Source organism: Erythrolamprus reginae, chromosome 2 (assembly GCF_031021105.1).
Source record: "Erythrolamprus reginae isolate rEryReg1 chromosome 2, rEryReg1.hap1, whole genome shotgun sequence".
NCBI classification, from domain to species: domain Eukaryota; kingdom Metazoa; phylum Chordata; class Lepidosauria; order Squamata; family Dipsadidae; genus Erythrolamprus; species Erythrolamprus reginae.
The window spans coordinates 215,340,502-215,361,724 of NC_091951.1; the positions used below are offsets into that span (position 1 = coordinate 215,340,502).

The window sequence follows — 21,223 nt, forward strand, 5'->3', positions numbered from 1 at the left end:
ACATTGCTCTTTTGCAATGCTCTACCATTTTGCTGATATTCACATTCTGAATTGCAAATGCAAGATTTTCTTTGGTAAAATCAAGAGTCAAATGCTTGTACTTCTTTCTCCTGTCTGCATAATGTCATGGGCTATAAGTCAATTTCTTGGAGCAGCAGAGAGAGTTGTAGTAATGAGCTAATGTGATAATGAGCTGTTTGTTTGGCTCCATGTGAGAAATGTGTTCTAGTTTCCCTTGAAAATTCATTTTCTATAAATGCAGAGCTTTTGCTCCATTTTTTGTAAAGCACAAAAGACTTTTAGACAAGACACTGGCTCTTATGTGCAAATCATGCTCATGGCCTGATAGCTTGAAAACAATTTCAGTGAAGGAATACACCTAGCATTTCTGAGGAGAAAAAAAAAGGAAGCAGGAGGCAATGCAAGCTGAGAATTCTGCTTTTGATGCCTGATGTCAGGCTTCAATTTTTCCATGTAAATTCCTTGCTTGTCTGTAACAATGATACCTATGTGTCTCAGTGCTGCTCACCCATGCGAGCCTCCTCCCATGGAAGAAGGAAACTGGAATGTTGATCAGGGACAAGGAGTATAGATGCAACTAGTGATTGTACTGGAAAAACCCTAAAAAGAAAAATCAGGGCAGGGCATGCTATTACATATGTACATATCTCTCTTCTTTGTTTTTATCTTCTATTTCTATATTTCCCATTATTATTAAATAAAACTTTTATACTAGCCCAGGGTCAATAATGCAAAATTAAGCTTATAAATTTTAAACAGTATGCACTGAAGCTCTTTTACACATTCATACAAATGTGTAAAAGATGTGGTGCAGTGGTTAAAGTGCAGTATTGCAGGCTATTTCTGCTGATCACTGGCTGCCAGGGGTTTGGCAGATCAAATATCAGTAGGCTCAAGGTTGACTCAGCCTTCCATCCTTCCAAGGTTGGTAAAATGAGGACCCAGATTGTTGGGGGCAATAGGCAAACTCTCTGTAAACCGCTTAGAGAGAGCTGTAAAGCACTGTGAAGCAGTATATAAGTCTAAATGCTAAATGCTAAACCATTTAGCCAGGATAAATTAATTTTAGAAAATTTAATGAAAAGTTTAAAATATCAGGTAGAACTACAAAAGAGATAAACTAAAGAACTTCTAGACATCTTTAATTTAAACTTTGACTGTTATGACAAGACCATTGTGATAGATTGTCAGACAAAGAACTCAATTTTTCTACACCATTCCTTGGAAAAACTTTTTCAATTTTTATCACTACCCAATCACTTTATCACTTCCATTGCTGGAAAACAAGGGTGAGTCAGCCATGAAAGGTCAACCAAACCCAAAGAAAGTCTAGGATCCAGTATGTTTCTGACGTCTCTTACTCCAGGTTGATTCCAACAGAGGCCAGGGCCTCAATAGCCCATTGGGGATAGCTGCTGGAATTCCCATACATAGTCTTCATGAAATTCTGAACAAACTGTGGAAACTTTTTCTCAGTTATACTCTCGCGGATTAAATGCATCAGATTCATCTAGAGAGAAAAAAAGAACAGGTATTATACAAAAAGAAATATAATAGAACAATAACAGCTGGCAGAAAAAATTAAACAGGTCAAACAAGAATATTTTGAACATGCTAACAAACCAGGTCGATGGCTTGCATATAAATTAAGGAACCAAAAAGAGGCTAGAATAATAAAAAAATTAGAAGATAGTAAAGGCATACTCAGATATGGAACTGTTCAAAAAAAGGAGATAGCGTTAGAATTTTACAAAAACATATACCAAAAAGGAGATATAAACAAAGATAAGGCCTTCGAGTTTTTAAGCTCTATTGATTTACCTTCTTTATCAGAAGAACAACAACAGAAACTTAATGCACCATTTACTATGATTGAATTACAGCAAGCACTTAAAAAAAACAAACAATAAAGCTATCGGCCTCGATGCTATACCTGCTGAATTCTACAAGTTAAATACTAATATACTTTTAACAAATATGTTAGAGATTTTTAACAACATAATTTTAGATGGTAGAATCCCTAAAACATGGTCAGAAGCTCTAATAACCTTAATACACAAACCTGACACAGAAAAAGAAAAAATTCAAAATTATAGACCAATTTCATTACTGAACGTCGATTATAAAATTTTTGTTTCAATTTTTGCTTATAGATTAAAAATAATTTGAAGACAATTATAAATACATTAGAATATTATGAATTAAAGGGGAGGGATAAAATGGCAGGAGCGAGCACCCAGTGGACTGTATTAAAAAAGGCCATCTTAAAAGACACAGGACTGTATGTAAAGCAAATAACTAAAGGTAAAAGGAAGAAGGAACCACTATGGTTTAGCAATGATGTAAGGGCTATAGTCAATGAAAAAAGGCTGTCTATAGGAGGTATAAAGAGTCTGGAAGTATAGCTGATAGAGAGGTGTATAAAATGAGACAGAAGGAGGCAAAACAGATAATATATGCTGCTAAAGCCTCAAAAGAGGAAGAAATTGCAAAATTTGTAAGGAAGGGGGATAAAATCTTCTTCATATATATTAGTGATAGGAAGAAAAACTGCAGCATCACGAAGCTTAGTACCGGGAATAATACATGCATTGATGGGAATAAGAAGGAGATCGCTGATCATTTCAATAGCTACTTCTGTTCAGTTTTCTCAAAAGGCACCTTACAAAATAATACTATAGAGGGATATAGCATTGCTTCCAGCTGTACGGATTCAGCTCCAGTGATCTTAGAAGCCGATGTCTTAGAGGAACCTGAACGATTAAAGATAAATAAGGCAATGGGTCCAGATGGCATCCACCCCAGAGTTCTTAAAGAACTCAGATCTGTCATTGCTACCCCCCTGACTGATTTGTTTAACCAATCCCTGTTAACAGGAGATGTTCCTGAGGATTGGAGAATGGCCAGTGTTGTGCCTATCCACAAAAAGGGCAGTAGAGAAGAAGCTGGTAACTACAGGCCAGTTAGCTTGACATCAGTTATAGTTAAAATGATGGAGACTCTACTCAAAAAGAGGATAAATCAGCACCTAAAAAACAATAACTTATTGGACCCAAATCAGCATGGCTTTACTGAAGGCAAATCATGTCAGACTAATCTCATTGATTTCTTTGACTATGTCACAAAGGTGTTGGATCAAGGTGGTGCCGTGGATATTGCCTATCTGAACTTCAGCAAAGCCTTTGATATGGTTCCACATAAAGAGCTGATAGATAAATTAGTGAAGATTGGACTTAATCCCCGGATAGTTCAGTGGATTTCAAGCTGGCTGAAGCACAGACATCAGAGAGTTATTGTTAATGGCGAGTATTCTGAGCAGAGACAGGTTACAAGCGGTGTGCCACAAGGGTCTCTTCTGGGTTCTATTCTTTTTAATATGTTTGTGAGTGACATAGGGGAAGGTTTGGTAGGGAAGGTTTGCCTATTTGCCGATGACTCTAAAGTGTGCAATAGGGTTGATATTCTTGGAGGGGTCTGTAATATTGTAAATTATTTAGCTTTACTAGATAAATGGTCAAAGCAATGGAAACTGCAGTTTAATGTTTCCAAATGTAAAATAATGCACTTGGGGAAAAGGAATCCTCAATCTGAGTATTGCATTGGCAGTTCTGTGTTAGCAAAAACTTCAGAAGAGAAGGATTTAGGGGTAGTGATTTCTGATAGTCTCAAAATGGGTGAGCAGTGTGTTCGGGCGGTAGGAAAAGCAAGTAGGATGCTTGGCTGCATAGCTAGAGGTATAACAAGCAGGAAGAGGGAGATTGTATAAGGGCAGACTAGATGGACCCTGAGGTCTTTTTCTGCCATCAGTCTTCTATGTTTCTATGAACAACATCCAGAAAAACAAATGGCATTAATATTTTTAGACGTGTGTCTCTCTCTGTGTGTGTCTGTGTGTGAACTCTTGAACCATTTCCAATAACAGGTGAGCTATTGGAAATGGTTCAAGAGTTCACACACACACACACACACACACACACACACACACAAGGCTGGGTTTTTTTTTCTGTTATTATTTGGGTGCTTTTTACCATATGCTTTAAATCAAGAGTCATTTCTCTCTTTCTCTCTCCCCCTCTTGCTCTCTCTCTCTTTTTCTCCCTTTCTCTCTCCCTTTCTTGCTCTCTCTCCCCCTCTTGCTCTCTCTTTCTCTCTTGTTTTTTCTCTCTGTCTCTATTGCTTTCTCTCTCTCACTCTTTCTATTTCTCTTGCTTCCTTTCTCTTCTCTCTTTTTTCCTTTTTTTTCATTTTTTAAAAAATCATGTCAACCCTTTATTGCTTGAATATAAAATTGATTCCCTCACAACACAGAGTAATAGCAACTAGCATACAGTTTGTTAGAGAGGTAGATTTTAAGGGCTTTGGAAACAATAACAATGTTACAAGCTCAAAGTTGGCACATTAATACAAAGTTTCTGTACAGGTTCCAAGCCATCTTGTTTCATTTCCATATTCAACATAATCAGCTAGGAAAAGTTGTTAGATCAAATCAGAGAAAAGAACAGACTTTCTGAGGTCTGAATGGATTTGTACTTGATGAAACACCTGTTAATAAAGGATCATGATCTGCATTGTGAAGGCAAAACTGCTTCAGATCAGCTGCAGCTTGTGAAACCTTCACGCGGCTCACGCTGGCCTCGAGCCGCAGCTGTTGCACCACTTCATGGCGGCGACGTTGGAGGACATGGCCCCCTCCCTCACTCAACTTCAACTCTGCGCGACATCAAACCTGTCAAAGAGCTGCCGCTGCTGCTGCTGCTGGGTCGCTGTGGTTGTGTGGGGCGGGGGAAGCGGTGGGGGGTGTTTCTCGGAACTTTCGGGCAAGTTTCCGGCGCTTGGAAAATTCCCCCGCCCATAGACTGTCTGGAGAGGTGGGAGGGCGGGGAGAGAGCGAGACAGAGAGACTCAAGCCTAGCGCGCGCTGGCGGACTTCCCTGCGTAAACTCGGCCTCGCGCTTTCCCCCCTCCCTCCTCCCCCCCTGAAGCGGAAGTCCTCTCTTCTCTCTCTTGCTAACTCTCTCTCCCCCCTTTCTCTCTCTCTCTCTTTCTCACTTAATTTCTCTCCCCCCCCTCTCTCTGTCAGCGAGGGGGCTGCGAGAGCGCTTTGTCCGAGCGCTTCGGGAACGCGTGCCCTGCCTCTACTGCAGCCCCCTTGCTGAAAATCCGGGACGAAAGTGCTCCCAGCGAGGGGACTGCGAGAGGGGCGGGGCGGGCATTCCTGAAGTGCGCGGAGAAAACCCTCTCACAGTCCCTTCGTTGGGAGCACTTTTGCCGAGCCAGCCCCATCGCAGCTGCCCCTCTGTTCCAGCCCCGCCATCCCAAAGAGTGGGGCTGCCATGTCCTGGCCAATTGCATCCCTCTTGCCAGGAGCGCGGATGAGGACAAGAAGAAGAAGCTGCAGCGACCGCCAAGAGAGAAGTCTCGCCCAAGGCAGGAGGCGGCGGAGAAGGGGCGGATCGGGCGGGGGGCAGGGCCAAGAGGCCAGGAGCGCGAGGGGGCTGGAGGCACCATGGAGAGGCAGGGGCGGCCGCGGCTCCCTTTTACTGCCTGCGTCTCCCCCCCCGCGGGCTGGCAGGGGAATGGGGAGCGCGCAACCGAGGAAAAGGCTGCGTGTGCGGGGTATTTTGGAGCTCACACGCGCGCTCACGCGCGCAGCTTACAAAAAACAGTGGATGGCATGCTTTCGTATGGTATGAAAAGTATAAAACGCATTCCTATTTCAAGAGACATATAATCAGAAAGGCACTTATAGATGTCTGGATCGATATAAAGAAAGATTATTTCCTAGTTTTGCCAGAATGGATATCTCCCATTGAGGCTATAAGCCACCCAAACCTAATACAAGAGGGTAAGATTTGGAAATACAAAGACCTAGTAAATAATCAGTGGAATTTAAAAACAAATCAGGACCTGTTGGAGACAGGTATTGTTATAGATTGGTGGCAATACGCGCAGATTAAGTCTAGGTTTTATAAAGATAAAATAACATATATACTTAGAAAAGATAATAACATCTTAGGTAAATTATTAACAACAAACCAAAGAAAACTGATTGGGAAAACATATAAATTTTTAATCAACTGTAAAAATATAGAATGGACATTAAAGGACAATATAATTAGTTGGTGTAGAAAGTTAAATAAAGAGATAGACTTAAATACTTGGGAAAAAGTATGGACATATAACTGGAAAATAACGAAGTCAACTTCCTTTAAAGAAAATCAAATTAAGATGTTTTATAGATGGCCTCTGCTGCCGAATAGAATCTCAAAAATGTTCCAAACTAAGTCAGCTAATTGTTGGAAATGCGAAGTAGAGATAGGTACTTATTATCATACCTGGTAGACATGCCCAAAAGCAAAAGAATATTGGAACATAATAGAAAAATGGTTAAGAGAAATAACGCAACAAGAAATTAAGAAAACACCAGAATTCTTTTTATTAGGTATATCAAATATGAAATACAAAAAAGATATATATTACTTAATAGTCCATATATTAATAGCAGCTAGGATAGCTTTTGCTCAAAAATGGAAGGAAATTGAGACGCCAAAAGAAACAGACATACTTAAGAAAGTCTTAGAATGTGCTGAGCTCGATATGATGACGAGAAGGTTAAATAACCAATAAGAATCAGAATTCTATGATGTTTGGCAAAAAGTATACATCTGGTGGGATACAAAGAAAAAGAGATAACCTTACTGTTATATTACTTTAAATATACAGTGTTCCCTCGATTTTCGCGGGTTCGAACTTCGTGGAAAGTCTATACCACGGTTTTTCAAAAATATTACCGTATATACTCGAGTATAAGTCGAGTTTTTTAGCCCAAAAAATGGGCTGAAAAACCCGACCTTGACTTATACTCGGGTGACTGACATGTCACCACAAGAGGGCGCAAGCGGCTTAGGGAAAGACAGCCGTCTGCCTTTGCTTCAGCTAGAAAGAAGCGGCAACTGCCCGGTCAAGAAGCAAGAATCCACCCCCTAGCCAAACGGCTTTTTTCTTGTTTAGCGCGGCATTCGAGTGGTTGGCAGGTTCCTTTGCTTGCCCGCAAGAGCCAACCACTCGAACGCCGCGCTAAACAAGAAAAAAGCCATTTGGCTAGGGGGTGGATTCTTGCTTCTTAACCGGGCAGTTGCCCCCTCTCCCAGAGCTTCTTTGGAGCTGAAGCAAAGGCAGACGGCTGTCTTTCCCTAAGCTGCTTCCTGGAGACCGCTAAAGATATCGCTCTGGGAGAGGGGGCAACTGCCCGGTTAAGAAGCAAGAATCCCCCCCCTAGCCAAATGGCTTTTTTCTTGTTTAGCGCGGCGTTCGAGTGGTTGGCAGGTTCCTTTGCTTGCACGCAAGAGCCAACCACTCGAACGCCGCGCTAAACAAGAAAAAAGCTGTTTGGCTAGGGGGTGGATTCTTGCTTCTTAACCGGGCAGTGGCCCCCTCTCCCAGAGCGATATCTTTAGCGGTCTCCAGGAAGCGGCTTAGGGAAAGACAGCCGTCAGCCTTTGCTTCAGCTCCAAAGAAGCTCTGGGAGAGGGGGCAACTGCCCGGTTAAGAAGCAAGAATCCCCCCCTAGCCAAACGGCTTTTTTCTTGTTTAGCGCGGCGTTCGAGTGGTTGGCAGGTTCCTTTGCTGGCACGCAAGACCCAACCACTCGAACGCCGCACTAAACAAGAAAAAAGCCGTTGGGCTAGGGGGGGGATTCTTGCTTCTTAACCGGGCAGTTGCCCCCTCTCCCAGAGCTTCTTTGGAGCTGAAGCAAAGGCAGACGATTGCCTTTTCCTCGGTCGCTTCCCGGAGACCGCTTTGGGATATCGCTTTGGGAGAGGGGGCAACTGCTCCCGGTTAAGAAGCAAGAATCCCCCCCTAGCCAAATGGCTTTTTTCTTGTTTAGCGCGGCGTTCGAGTGGTTGGCTCTTGCGTGCAAGCAAAGGAACCTGCCAACCACTCGAACGCCGCGCTAAACAAGAAAAAAGCCGTTTGGCTGGGGGGGGGGGATTCTTGCTTCTTAAACCGGGAGCAGTTGCCCCCTCTCCCAAAGCGATGTAGCAAAGTGGTCTCCGGGAAGCGACCGAGGGAAAGGCAATCGTCTGCCTTTCCTTCAGCCCGAAAGAGGAGGCAAATGCCCTGCCTTCCCCCAGCCGGTTAACTTGAAGCGCTCGGTTAACCGGCTGGGGGAAGGCAGGGCATTTGCCTCCTCTTTTGAGCTGAAGGAAAGGCAGACAACTGCCTTTCCCTCGGTTGCTTCCCGGAGACCGCTTTGGAACGTTGCTTTGCTTGCGCCTGCCTCTCCTACAGCGGAGAGAGGCGGCAAATGGCCAGCCCTTCCCCCACCCGCTTAGCTGAGCCCTTCGGGAAGGTGCCGTCTGTCTTCGCTGTAGCAAAGGCAGGCACATCCGAAGCGCGTGGGGAAGTGGCTGTGGGAGGCAACGACATTCCTAAGCCGGTGAGGTGTGGTGGTGGTGGGGGGGTGGCAAGAAGATAGAAGCAAGAATCCACCCCCCCAGCTTTTCCCCCCTCTCCCCGCAAGAAAAGGAGCCAGCCAAACACTCCAATGCCGCGCTAGAGGGGAAAAAAGCCGATGAGGTGTGTGTGTGGGTGGGGGGTGGATTCTTGCTTCTGTCTTCTCAACACCCCCTCACCCCACCTCTCGGGAAGAGAGCAACAGGAAAGGACGCGGTTTTCTTCTGCCGGGTCGAGGACAAAGCGGGTGTTGAGGGCGGCGGGCGAGCAATTTGTCAGTGGCCAGAGAAACATTTCAGCGGGGAGAAAACCCCAAGCTGAGAGTGCCTTTTAAAATCACTCTCCTCTCAGCCTCGGCAAGCTGCCGAGAAGTGGGGTTTTTGGAGTGGGGAGGCAAAAACGCTCAGAATGTCACCAACGAGGCATTTCTCCAAGGGGCGGGGGTCCCTAAACTTTCCTTTAACCCCAGCGAACACAAAGATGGGAATGCGTGGTCCTCGCCAGCCACCCATCTGCGGGGGCTGCCCCGCGCCAAGGCAGAATTAAATTTAACAACCAAAATATTATATTTTTAAAAAACGTACTTTTTTGACAGTTTGTTTGCCTTTTAAGACATATGTCTGGCTGTGCCTAATGTCAACAATAAAAAGTTTTGCCAGGTGAAATTTTTTTTGCCAGATTAGCTATGGATCTCACTGAAGAAATTTTAAAGAATACTCAAAATGATTCTTCATTTGCTTTGTAACCTTAAATAAAAAAACAATACAGTATTGACTCTGTAATTTACCCGGGGAGGGGACAGGAGGGGGGCACAGACAGACAGGAAAGGAAGACAGACAGACAGACAGACAGAGACCTATGACCACAATTGAGCTCAAAATTTGTTGTTAAGCAAAAGCATTGTTAAGTGAAAATCACCACATTTTACTCAATCCATGACATTTCCTAGCTCTAACAGTAATGTGCAAGCTAGGGAAGTACATCTGAAGACATGTGTAATGTTCTAGTTATGGTTAACTGTGTGGCAGAAAGTGGACTCTGGGTTTGTTTTCCTATTACAGTAAGTGAGGTTGAATGTACCATATATAATTTTACAAGAGCTCTCTCTCTTTCTCTCTCTGTATATACACATACAGTTTATATAGTAGATAATGTACAGTATATTTTTGTGTGCCTGTGTGTAATATTTATTTACACATATGGCATATATACATAGAATTAAGTATATTTTGGATGTTCAGTAATAGTAAATATAGAGGGAAATTGTATCTCTTTGAGGCAAGGAAAGGTCAAGTATCCTAACCCTAACCCAAACCAGCAGGAGCAGGGGATTGAGGTAAGTACCTAGGTACTTGCATTTTTTTTGCCTATACCTGCCTTGGGGGATATATACCTGTTTACCCTCTTTTAAACTTACAGAGCTAGTTTACTGGCTTTCTTTGAAATAAATATTCTAAAATATTTAATCTACTGATGCCTCAATTGATCTATTTTAATGGTTTCCATTTTTATAAGTTACCAGTAGCCGCTGCAATTTCCACCCTCGACTTATACAGGGGTTTATAAATTTTCCCAGTTTTTGTGGCAAAAGTAGGCGCCTCGACTTATAGTCGGAGCGACTTATACTCGAGTATATACGGGTAATTAAAAATACTTTGCGGGTTTTCCCCCTATACCACGGTTTTTCCCACCCAATGACATCATATGTCATCGCCAAACTTTCGTCTGCCTTTAATAAATATTTTTTTAAATAAACTTTAATTAATAAACATGGTGAGTAATAATCTGAATGGTTGCTAAGGGAATGGAAAATTGCAATTTAGGGGTTTAAAGTGTTAAGGGAAGGCTTGTGATACTGTTCATAGCCAAAAATAGTGTATTTACTTCCGCATCTCTACTTCGCGGAAATTCAACTTGCGCGGGTGGTCTCAGAGCGCATCCCCCGCGAAAATCGAGGGAACACTGTACTTATATTTAGTAGTCATAATGTACTAAATGGTGATTATTTAAAATACAAATGTAAATCCCTCTTTTCTTCTCTTATTCTTTTTACTCTAGTTTAATTTAAGTCATAGTTTTAAAAATTTCTATATATGTTTTTATATACTTTTAGAAGTTTTTACTTATTACCTTATAACAGATATTTCTACGTATTTTATAGATGTGTTAAACAACGACAATATTTTTTTTTCTTTTCTAATACAAAGATGACTTCTACTTTGAACGGAGCGACTGTAGCTCCACTAAATGTTATATGTTATGTGTGTCATGTTTGTCTATGCAAATCAATAAAAAATATTTAAAAAAATAAAAATTAAAAATAAACAGCACTTTTGGGACAACCATGACCTGGATGACTGAGAATCTCCATAATGTATGAATCTAGCTATTGTTGTTTATACACTGTGGCTTATGGCTTGGTGAGTAGTACAAATCCACCCCTCTAGGGTTAACAGTTAAGAAAATCCCAGCATGCACATAATAAATTACAGTGGTACCTCGGTTCTCGACCACAATTCGTTCTGGAAGTGTGGTTGAGAACTGATTTGGTTGAGAACCGAAACAATTTAAAATAAATTCCCCTCCTCAGTTGTCTCTCCCTCTAGCTTGCCTGCTTCTGTCCCCGTCTCTCTCTCTCTCTCTCTCTCTCTCTCTCTCTCTCTCTATAGCTTGCCGGCTTCCGGCTTCAGTTCTCTTGCTCGTCCCTGGCTCTCTCGCTCTCTCTGTAGCTTGCCATCTTCCGTCTTCAGTTCTCTTGCTCACCCCTGGATCTCTCTCTCTCTCTGTAGCTTGCTGGCTTCTATCTTCAGCTCTCTCGCTCGCCCGCTACTGTCCCTGGCTCTCTCTCTCTCTGTGTACCTTGCCAGCTTCTGTGTTCAGCTCTCTCGAGTGTTCGAGTTCCAAATATTTGTTCGGATTTCAGGGCAAAAGTTTCTTGAATTTCCTGGTCGAATACCGATTTGTTCGAACTGAGAAGCGTTTGAAAACCGAGGTATATAAACTGATACAATTTTGCATTCCCTTTCATTATAAACAATCATTGGCAAAGGATAGAAAAAATAAACCAAACAAAGGATTAGATAATAATAAAAAAACATAACTAAACTGAACTTCCTAAATTTAGTTAAGAAAATTTTGATTATGATTGCATAGACCGGGGTGGGCAAAGTTGTCTCTTCGATGACTTGTGGACGTCAATTCCCAGAATTCCTGAGCCAATCATGCTAGCTCAGGAATTCTGGGAGTTTAAGTTCACATGTCATAGAAGAGACAACTTTGCCTACCCCTGGCATAGACAGATGTCATGAAACTTAACAGAGAATATAGAATTTAAACAGTGAGCAAGAGAAAAGCAGCTTTCTACTCACTTTGATAAAGTTATGGTAAAAGACAGAAAAGCCAACTTAACACTTATATACTGCTTCATAGTACTTTATAGCACTCTCTAAGTGATTTACAGAGTTAGAATATTGCTCCCAACAAACTGGGTCCTCATTTTACTGACCTTGGAAGGATGGAAGGCTGAGTCAACTTTGAGCATTGAACTCCTGGCAATGGGTAGTGTCAGCCTGCAATACACCATTCTAACCACTGAACCACAACAGCTCACCTTATTGCACCTATTTTCTTATCCCCATTTCATAGCCCATATGCTGCATTAGCTATACTGTTGCCCATTTAACAGATGTTTATGGCCCCTGAACAGACTGACCTGGTACGCAATATTATGGATGGTAATGTGGTGCTTGGCAGCTGAATCAATAGGATAGAGAGCATTCAAGAAAGCTCGGCTATATCTGTTAAGACACAAACAAGGAGATCCTCTTGTAACCCAAGGTTTATGGAAGACTTTTGATACATCAAGAGCTATAAGGGGGGAATGTTTTTGTTTCTTTACAATACAATATAAAATGAAGAAAATTAGACCTATCAACTGAGGGAAGTTATATCAGACAATTCAGGCATCAGTACTTTTACAATGCATGGAGAATCCAAATGCACTTCTGTGGCTATTAACTCAATAAATGAGGAAGAATGCAAAGACTGTTGTGTAGCAGAGAAGTCAAAGAAAATTTAAGATGATGTAGCTGGAATTGTCAAACTGAAGACAATTCTAAATTAAATATTTTCTTGCGTTTTTATCCCACTCAGAATGATGTCACCACATTTTAGCCTCACATCATTGACTGAGATAATTTGGTGTGAGAAAGTACATGTAGCTGATAAAGATTATATACTGAGTTTTGTGACTAAATGAGGATCTGATTTAATTTAATTAAGCTTTTTTGCCATTCCTACTTGTTAAAAAAAACCCTTCAATCCAAGCACACAAACCTCTGGCAGGTAGGGCAAGTACAGTTTTCATCAATGGGCCGGAAATCCTTGGCATATTGCTTGTTCTTCAGCTGTAGGGAGCCCCAAGGGACCAAAGCTGAACCGAAGCGCTGGAAATGAAGAGGCCCACATATTTCAGAGATACCACTGAAAACAATACTGGTTCCCTAGGGGGTGGGTATTTTGAAACCCTACAAAATCCCCCCCTCCCAATTTTAGAGTCTTCCAATGCCAATCTGTTCGTTGGCATCAACTTGGTGAAACTGCATTCAACGTGCCATTCTATTTCCTCCCAAATTGATGCATATACTTACTGCTGTCCTTGTGGGATAGACACAGTCAAACATGTCACAGCCCAGGGCTACACACACCACCAGATCAGTAGCATAACTTTGAGCAGAACAGAGATAAGAAACATGCATCAGGTGGAGCAACTGCAAAAGGTGGCTATCCTTATCCCATTTAATAACATGGTTTGTTTCTTCGTACCCAACTCCCATAAGATAGCGGGGCTTGTTCCTTGGGAGATGTTTTGTGCTGAGGGCTACCATCCTCCAGAAGTGATCTTTGGCCTCACCCCCACTCAGACCTCCAATAGCAAAACCTGGCACATCTCGTTTAGTCATCTCTAGCAGGTGGTAGGGGATGAGAAGAAAAAGAGACAGATGAAGGACACTAGTGTATCTAAAGCTTATTATCTCTATATTGTAAGTTTTATAAAGCACTTTGGCAAACAAATGGCCAGAAGATAATTGAAAAGCTTCAGAGTTTAGCCCAAGCCTCTCAAACTACAGCCCGCGGGATGGATTCACAATGTATCTGGCCTGTGTGTAGTGGTGATTCAGACCTGCCCCCGTTGCTGTGTGACTGGGCTGCGCCACCCACATTGCTCCTCCTCCAGCTGTCGCCCTTATTTCCACCCCTTAGGGGTCTTGCTCACTGCAAAGGTAAGGGCAAAGGACATAGATAAGATCAGCTCACCACAAAAGTAAGGCTGAAGGGCGCAAGCTGGTAGGTGAGGGCCAGCTGGCCGGCAGCACAGCCACATGGTCCCTGGCCTCTCCGAGCAGCTGCACTGCAGAGAGTCTGGGTGGAGATGTGGGTTGGGGGAGGAGGCTGAAGGCCATCAGGCTTATCTTCCAGCTCTGCTGCGCTCGGCTAAAGACCTGCAACGCTTGGCAGGGAAGGGGCGAGGCTCATCCACCTTTTGCGCCTCCTCTTGGCTTCTATGGAGCCTCTGGGCACCTGCTGCACGCTCGCTCTCCCCTCCGCCAGGGAATGGCGGCATTTCTAGGCCAGTCCAGCGGGCAGGCAACCCTCAGGGGAGAGCTAGTGTCTGAATCAGGCACTTTCTCTCCATTCTTTTGCCTTTTTTGAGCCTTTTTTGCCCCATTTTTGGGACTTTTCCAGCCCATTTTTGAGACATTTTTTACCTGTTTTTGAAGTTTTTTCGGGCCATTTTTGAGGCTTTTGGTGCCGGTTTCTGTGCTTTTGGGGGCCCATTTTTTCCAAAAGTGGGCCAAAAGAAGCCTCAAAAACGCCCCCCAAACCTTCAAAATCGGGCTGAAAATGCCTTGAAAGGGGCCAGGAAAAAACCTCAAGATTGGGCCAAAAAGACTCAAAAACATGCTTGAAAAAGCCCCAAAATGGACTGAAAAAAGCCTGAAAAACGGGCTGAGAAAAGCCTGAAAAACGGGCAGAAAAAGGTATGGAAAAGGCCTGAAACTGGGGAGCACAGAGTCTAAAAACTTTTTTTTCCTCTTCAAAATTTAGGTGCGTTTTAGAGTCAGATGCATCTTATAGTCCAAAAAATATTGTAAATAAATAGATGCCTTGGGTTGAGCAAATACGGCTTAGACAAAGGCAAAATGGACTGCTAAATTGACCACACCCACCCAGTCATGTGACCGCACACCCATGCCCACGTAGCCACGTCCCCTGGTTTAGCCTGTATCACAATCAGAATCATAGATGAGACTTTTAGGTCATCCCAATTCCCTTATAGTCTGTTCTAAAATAGTGGCAGTTTAAAAGAGATGGAATTGACCAGTTTCAAAATAAAAGTGACCTTACCTTTCAGACATTTGTTTCGAAAGATAGGATCCAGCCCACCCTGAATAATAGCAAATAAATTCTGCTTGTTACGTTTGCTGTTTGCTGCAATACATCTGTCCAACCAACGAATAGATCTGCAAGAAACATTTTAATAATTACATTTGTTATTTCTATAATTCTAATTATAGAACTTAAATTCAATCAAATTTGCAACTGAATGTTTTATAGCAATTTATTTAAATATATTTTATTTGACTCTTTGATTTGAATGCTGTTGATATAGCCAAATGTTCATATTCAAGAACATTTGGGAAGTTTTGAGATTCCTTTCCCTTTATAAATTTACATTGAAAGGAAATGAATAAAGCTGGCATGATTTATTTACCCAATAACTAGAATATTTTTTTTGTGGACTAATGCCAGATTGTTTTGAAATTAGTTGTTGTCTTTTGATCTTAAAATCAAAATATAATTTTAATTGTAAATATTTAGCATATCAGAAAAGAACCGTTGTACATACCTGAACGGTCTTCTCGATGCACTGGAAGGAGAGTCCAACATGGGTAATTACCAATCCTATTGGTAGAGACTGAGTTAATTTAAATATTTAAATGCGAGGTAATCACCGCCCCTTAGCAGCCCCCAATACCTCAGTTTTAAAAACGAAGACAGTATAGAGGTAACACAATTTATTAAACTTCAACCATATAACAATCAACGTAGAAACCTCGCAACCCAAATACTCCGGCGACCTGGCAACTACGCCGGGTGGGTTTGGACTCTCCTTCCAGTGCATCGAGAAGACCGTTCAGGTATGTACAACGGTTCTTCTCCACTGCACTGGGAAGGAGAGTCCAACATGGGATATACCAAAGTTCACATCCCCTGGGAGGGAAAAGGCTGTGCCACGGTCGACGGAGAGGAACAAACCCTCTGCAACACACGCCTCCCAAAGGAAGCTTCAGTCGAAGCAACCGAGTCAAGTTTATAATGACGTATGAAGGTTGTAGGCGAAGCCCAAGTCGCTGCCTTACAAATGTCCTCAATAGAAGCTTGGGTATTCCATGCTGCAGACGCCGCCGCACTTCTGGTGGAATGCGCAGTTATGCCAGTCGGAGGCGACTGAGACCTAGCTTTGTACGCTTCTGCAATGCAATCCTTAAGCCAGCGACTAATGGATTTAGATGAGACCCCAAGTCCCCTAGATCTTTGAGCAAATGACACAAACAGCCTGTCAGTTTTCCTGAACTCAGCAGTCCTTCTGATATAAATCTTTAAGGCCCTCCTAACATCCACCTTGTGCCATCTCAACTCCAAAGGATGTTGGCCGTGTGTACAAAAGTCAGGAAGGACCAATTCCTGCGATCTGTGAAAACCAGAGTTGACCTTGGGTATAAAGGTCGGGTCCAGTCTCAGCACCACTCTGTCAGAGTGGAACACGCACAAGTCCGATCGAGTAGACAGGGCCGACAATTCGGACACTCGGCGCGCTGATGTGATCGCCACAAGAAATGCCGTTTTAAATGTCAACAGACGAAGTGGAATAGATCTTAGCGGTTCAAAGGGAGGAGCAGTAAGAGCCTTCAGTACAAGAGACAAGTCCCAAGTCGGGAACCTGTGTATCCGAGGTGAGTGGGAGTTGACTGCTCCTTTAATAAAATCCCGTACCCAAGGATGTTGTGCTAACGAACGAGATTGAGGCACCTGTACAATGGTCGCGAGAGCCGCTATTTGCCTTCTCAAGGTATTTGGTGCCAGACCTCTATCAACTCCCGCTTGCAGGAACTGTAACACCAGAATAACCGAAGCTTGCTGAGGGTCAGAACAATGCTCTGAGCAAAACTTACAAAAGGCCGCCCATGTAGCCTGGTAAATTCGCACTGTAGACGAACGACGAGCAGCCTGCATAGTAGATACTACATTGTCCGGTATACATTGGTTTCTTAATCTGAGCCTCTCAAGTGCCAGGCGGTCAGCTGGAACCATTGAGGGTTCGGATGACATACTGACCCCTGGCTCAACGATATCTCGTAATCTGGAATCCTCCACGGGGGAGACACAGAAAAGGCTATCAGGTCTGCAAACCAAGGGCGTCTCGGCCAGTGAGGAGCCATCAATATCAACTCTGCTCCTTCCTGCACCATCTTGTCCAATGTTCTTTGAATAAGGCATGTTGGTGGAAATGCGTAAAGCAGACCTTTGGGCCAAGGAGACAGCAGGGCGTTGACCCCTTCCGCCCCTGGCGTTGTGAACCTGGAATAGAATCTGGGCAATTGGGCGTTGTCCGGAGTTGCAAAAAGATCCACTGATGGAACCCCGAAGCGGCGGACTACGCTGTTGAAAAGAGCCGGGGCGAGTCGCCATTCCGACGGATCCAGGGTCGCCCTGCTCAACCAGTCCGCTTGCACATTGCTGGTCCCCGCAATGTGCTCCGCCCGCAATGAAGACAGATGAAGCTCGGCCCAATCGAAGAGAGCCGTAGTCTCGAGCATGAGGCGCTGTGACTTCGTGCCCCCTTGATGATTGAGGTGGGCCCTGGTCGCTACATTGTCTGTTAGGACCAGTATGTCTCTGCCTTGAACCCAGCAAGTAAAGGCTCGAAGTGCCAGAAACACGGCCCTGAGCTCCAGGAAATTGATGTTGATAGGGGTCAGGTCGTCCTGAGACCATAGGCCCTGGGCCATATGAGGACCCATGTGAGCACCCCAACCCGACAGACTCGCATCTGTGGTCAGAACCAAGCAGTCGTGGCTGTGGAGAGGGGAACCCCGGAATAACGCTGGGGACAACCACCATTTCAGTGATTGTTTGACGTATGCTGGAAGCCTCACCTGCCGGTGAGAGTGGCTCACCTTGTCCTTTTGGTACGGCAGTAGGAACCATTGGAGACTCCTGATGTGGTGTCGAGCCCATGGTACGATTCCTATGGATGATACGAGAGTCCCAAGTACCTTGGACAACATGGCCAACGACACCTGATGTTGACGACACAGATTGCTGACCAGTCGCCGAATGTTGAGGATTCTTTCCGGTGTCAAAGATACCGTGTCCTGAGTAGTATTTATAATAGACCCCAGATGCTGGATGCTTGTAGAGGGAAAAAGATGACTCTTTTCCTCGTTGATGGTATAGCCATGCCGCTCCAGGACGTTTCGTGTAAGAATCAAATCCTGTTGCGCCTGGGGCAGTGACTTGGACATAACGATGATGTCGTCCAAGTATGCCATCACCCGTACAGACTGGGCCCTGATATGCGCCGTCAAGATGTCCATCAGCTTTGTAAATGACCGAGGCGCCGAGGACAGGCCGAACGGCATCGCCCTGTACTGGTAGTGTGTACCGTGCAGGCAGAACCTGAGAAAGCGACGATGGGCCGGCCAAACGGGAACGTGCAGGTAAGCATCTTTCAGGTCTATCGACGTTAGAAAGTCGTGATGACGAATAGAGGAGAGAATCGATTGGAGAGAGTGCATTCGAAATCTCCGATATCGGATGAAGGCGTTCAGGGACCTTAGATTTAGGATCATCCTGAACCCTCCGGACGCCTTTGGCACGAGGAAAACGATGGAATAGAACCCCGTGCCTTTGGCATGTTCGGGCACCCTCTCTATCGCCTTGATATCCAAAAGATGGTCTATCTCCTGCCGCAAATGATGTCTTTTCAGCGGATCTCGTGTTGATGGACATTGGACAAATCGGTGTGGTGGGGGCTGAAGAAACTCCAGACGCAACCCTTGAGAAATTGTGGCTAGCGCCCATTTGTCGGTGGAGATACTTCTCCAGGAGGCACTGAAAAGTTGTAGTTTGCCTCCTATGGGCGTTAGCTGATGCAAGTCACTTGGAGTTGCGTTTGAAGCCCCTTTGGTTTCCCCTGAAGGGCCGTCTCGCTTGTTGATATCCCCTCGGTCGGTCTTGAAAGGCCGCACGGTCACTTCGAAAGCCTGACTGACCATATTGGCCTTGTTGGAAAGGTCTGATATTCTGACCCACCGACGAGGAGGAGTCCCAACGAAATGGCTGGCGACGATTATAGGGGTTAGCCCGACGCTCCTGTCGTCTGTATGCTCTGGGAAGGGACTTCCGTTTGTCCTTGTCCTCAATGAGGACCGGATCCAAGGCTTCCCCAAACAGTTTTTCTCCTTGGTATGGAGAGGAAGCCAGGTTCCATTTGGACTTAAGGTCCGCCGGCCAGTTCCTTAGCCAAAGGAGACGCCTGGAAGCCAGTGAAGTTGCCATCCCTCGAGCCGAAAACTTCGCTGCATGGAGGGTAGCATCCGCAGAGAATTCCGCTGCAGCTAATAGCTTACTGATGTCCTGTCGTAAACGGCCATCCTCTGGGCCTAGACGGGCCTGCACCTCTTGCAGCCATATTATGGAGGCCCGATTGAAAAAGGAGGCAGCCGTGGCTGCTCTAAACCCCCAACTGGCCATTTGATGCGACTTACGCAATAAAATCTCCGCCTTTCTATCCTCTGGTTTCAAGCTATCGCCAGTCTCAGAGGGAACCAAAGCCTTTGAAATCAGAGTCATTACTGGCTGGTCAATGGGCGGAAACTCCAACAGCTTCTCCATATCCTCATCCAGAGTATAGAATTTCCTCTCCATGACCGAAGGTCCTTGAGCCGCTGCTGGAGTCTGCCAAGGGCGCTTGATACTTTGTATAAAGATATCCGAGGATGGCACATGGTCAGTCTCGGGCTGAGGCTCTTTGAAGAGTACTGTAGACGGTTTAGGGTCCTCAGTAGAATCTGTAACTTTAGTAGAACCTGGCAAGTCAGCTGTTTGCTTTGCCTTATGGAGTAGAACCTTGAAATAAGAAGCCTTAAAAAGACCAGCCACTACCGGGTGTTCAGGAGTGGTCTCGTCATCTGAGAAATCATACTCTTTCTCAGTTTCCTCCAATTGGGAAGGCTCTTCAACCCAGGACCCCATACCCGAGAGGGGCGGTACTGACCAAGGATTTCTTGTTGGACAAGGGTGACGTGTGTTCTGCACCTTTGCTGCCATCCCCTGGGAATATGCATCAGTGACAAGCTCCTGCAACGCTGGAGACATCTGTTGCCATGTGTCAGGGTGCACTCTAAGCCCAGCTGCAGTGGGTGTAAAGGTTGCTGAAGGCCCACTTTTCATAGAATGAGGTGCTGAAGGAGGCCTGGCTTGACTAAGGCCTGATGCAGATTGACCAGCTGCAGGCAGAAATGGGCCCTGCCTCTCTGGGGACCAATCCCTTTCTGACAGGGTGTCAGTTGGTCTCAACCCAGAATATGGAGCTAGTGGATCCCTGGCCTGGAACATCAACTGCGCAGGGAGAGGCGAGGCAATTCTTGGTGTTAAAATGGCTGCCTCCAGCCTCTGCTCCAATGCTTTAATGCGCCTCTCTGCCTCTTTGAGAGAGGAAGAAGAGGCCTGCGCCTTGGATTTTTCTTTGGGCTTTGACTTGCCCTTATCTTTGGACACCAAAGTGGGGGAGGATGCCTTTTCAGTCATTTTCTCCTCCATTACTCACGAGCACTGTTGTTAACAATAGATCTGCAATTCAACGCTGCTCGGAATGAGAGCTGACAGCCACAATGGCGATTTAGGCTCCTTAGAGAATGACGCCTGTGTAATCCCAACGTTGGTCGCGCCCACAGAGTGGGCGGAGAGCAACTGTTTCCCGCTCAAAAATGGCGGGCGCGGGTCAGCAACTGCCCAAAATGGCGGGCGCGGCTAGAAACACCGCAATTCTGCCGCCTTCCTCCTTTTCGGGGACCGACCTCCCCAATTGAAAGGAGCCTGCCCAGCCTGCCTAATAGCCCTCCTTGCCGTCCCAGCGGCTTATACGGGCTGCAGCAATCGCACAGACTCTGCTGCGGCGGCGGCGCGGCTTTTCTCCTCAGCGCCGAACAGCTGAGAGGCGCTGGCGCTGTGCCAGGTACTTGTCTTCAAGGGGAAAATAATCCCCGAGCCTCCCAGTGAGGGGGACGGACCCCCTCACCTTCGGCTCTCAGCTGGGTATGGCCTCTGAGGCCAGTGACCCCTAGCTGAGGTGCTCCCCGCTCAGGATATGCCCTCTGAGGGAAGGGATCCCCGGGAAGATAAACGGTGGGGGAAATGCCCACGGAGGGCAGAAACCCCTTTCCAAAGGCTCCTCTTCATTCTGCAAAAGAAAGGGAAAAGGAGAAAAAAGAAGACAAGTTATTTTATTAAAACATTAGTAATACTTAAATAAGATACTCTTAAAAACAGTCACTACACTTAGACTGAGTTTTTAAAACTGAGGTATTGGGGGCTGCTAAGGGGTGGTGATTACCTCGCATTTAAATATTTAAATTAACTCAGTCTCTACCAATAGGATTGGTAATTACCCATGTTG

At 44.9% G+C, this 21,223-nt stretch overlaps 1 protein-coding gene and 1 pseudogene across 4 annotated transcripts in view; both read right to left on the reverse strand.

Annotated features, from left to right (window-relative positions):
- Window positions 1-1,147: 1,147 nt before the first annotated feature.
- Window positions 1,148-21,223, reverse strand: part of QTRT1 (queuine tRNA-ribosyltransferase catalytic subunit 1) — a 256,258-nt gene continuing 236,182 nt past the window's right edge. For all 4 annotated transcript variants that reach the window (XM_070741811.1, XM_070741810.1, XM_070741808.1 and 1 more), the window contains 6 exons: window positions 14,887-15,002; window positions 13,303-13,441; window positions 13,128-13,203; window positions 12,814-12,923; window positions 12,191-12,275; window positions 1,148-1,531 (listed from right to left, as the gene is read on the reverse strand). In XM_070741811.1, coding sequence (XP_070597912.1) covers window positions 1,379-1,531; window positions 12,191-12,275; window positions 12,814-12,923; window positions 13,128-13,203; window positions 13,303-13,441; window positions 14,887-15,002 — 679 coding nt within the window. In that variant the 3' untranslated portion in view covers window positions 1,148-1,378. The remainder of the gene's footprint in view (window positions 1,532-12,190; window positions 12,276-12,813; window positions 12,924-13,127; window positions 13,204-13,302; window positions 13,442-14,886; window positions 15,003-21,223) is intronic.
- Window positions 4,278-4,719, reverse strand: LOC139161959 (guanine nucleotide-binding protein G(I)/G(S)/G(O) subunit gamma-5 pseudogene; annotated as a pseudogene).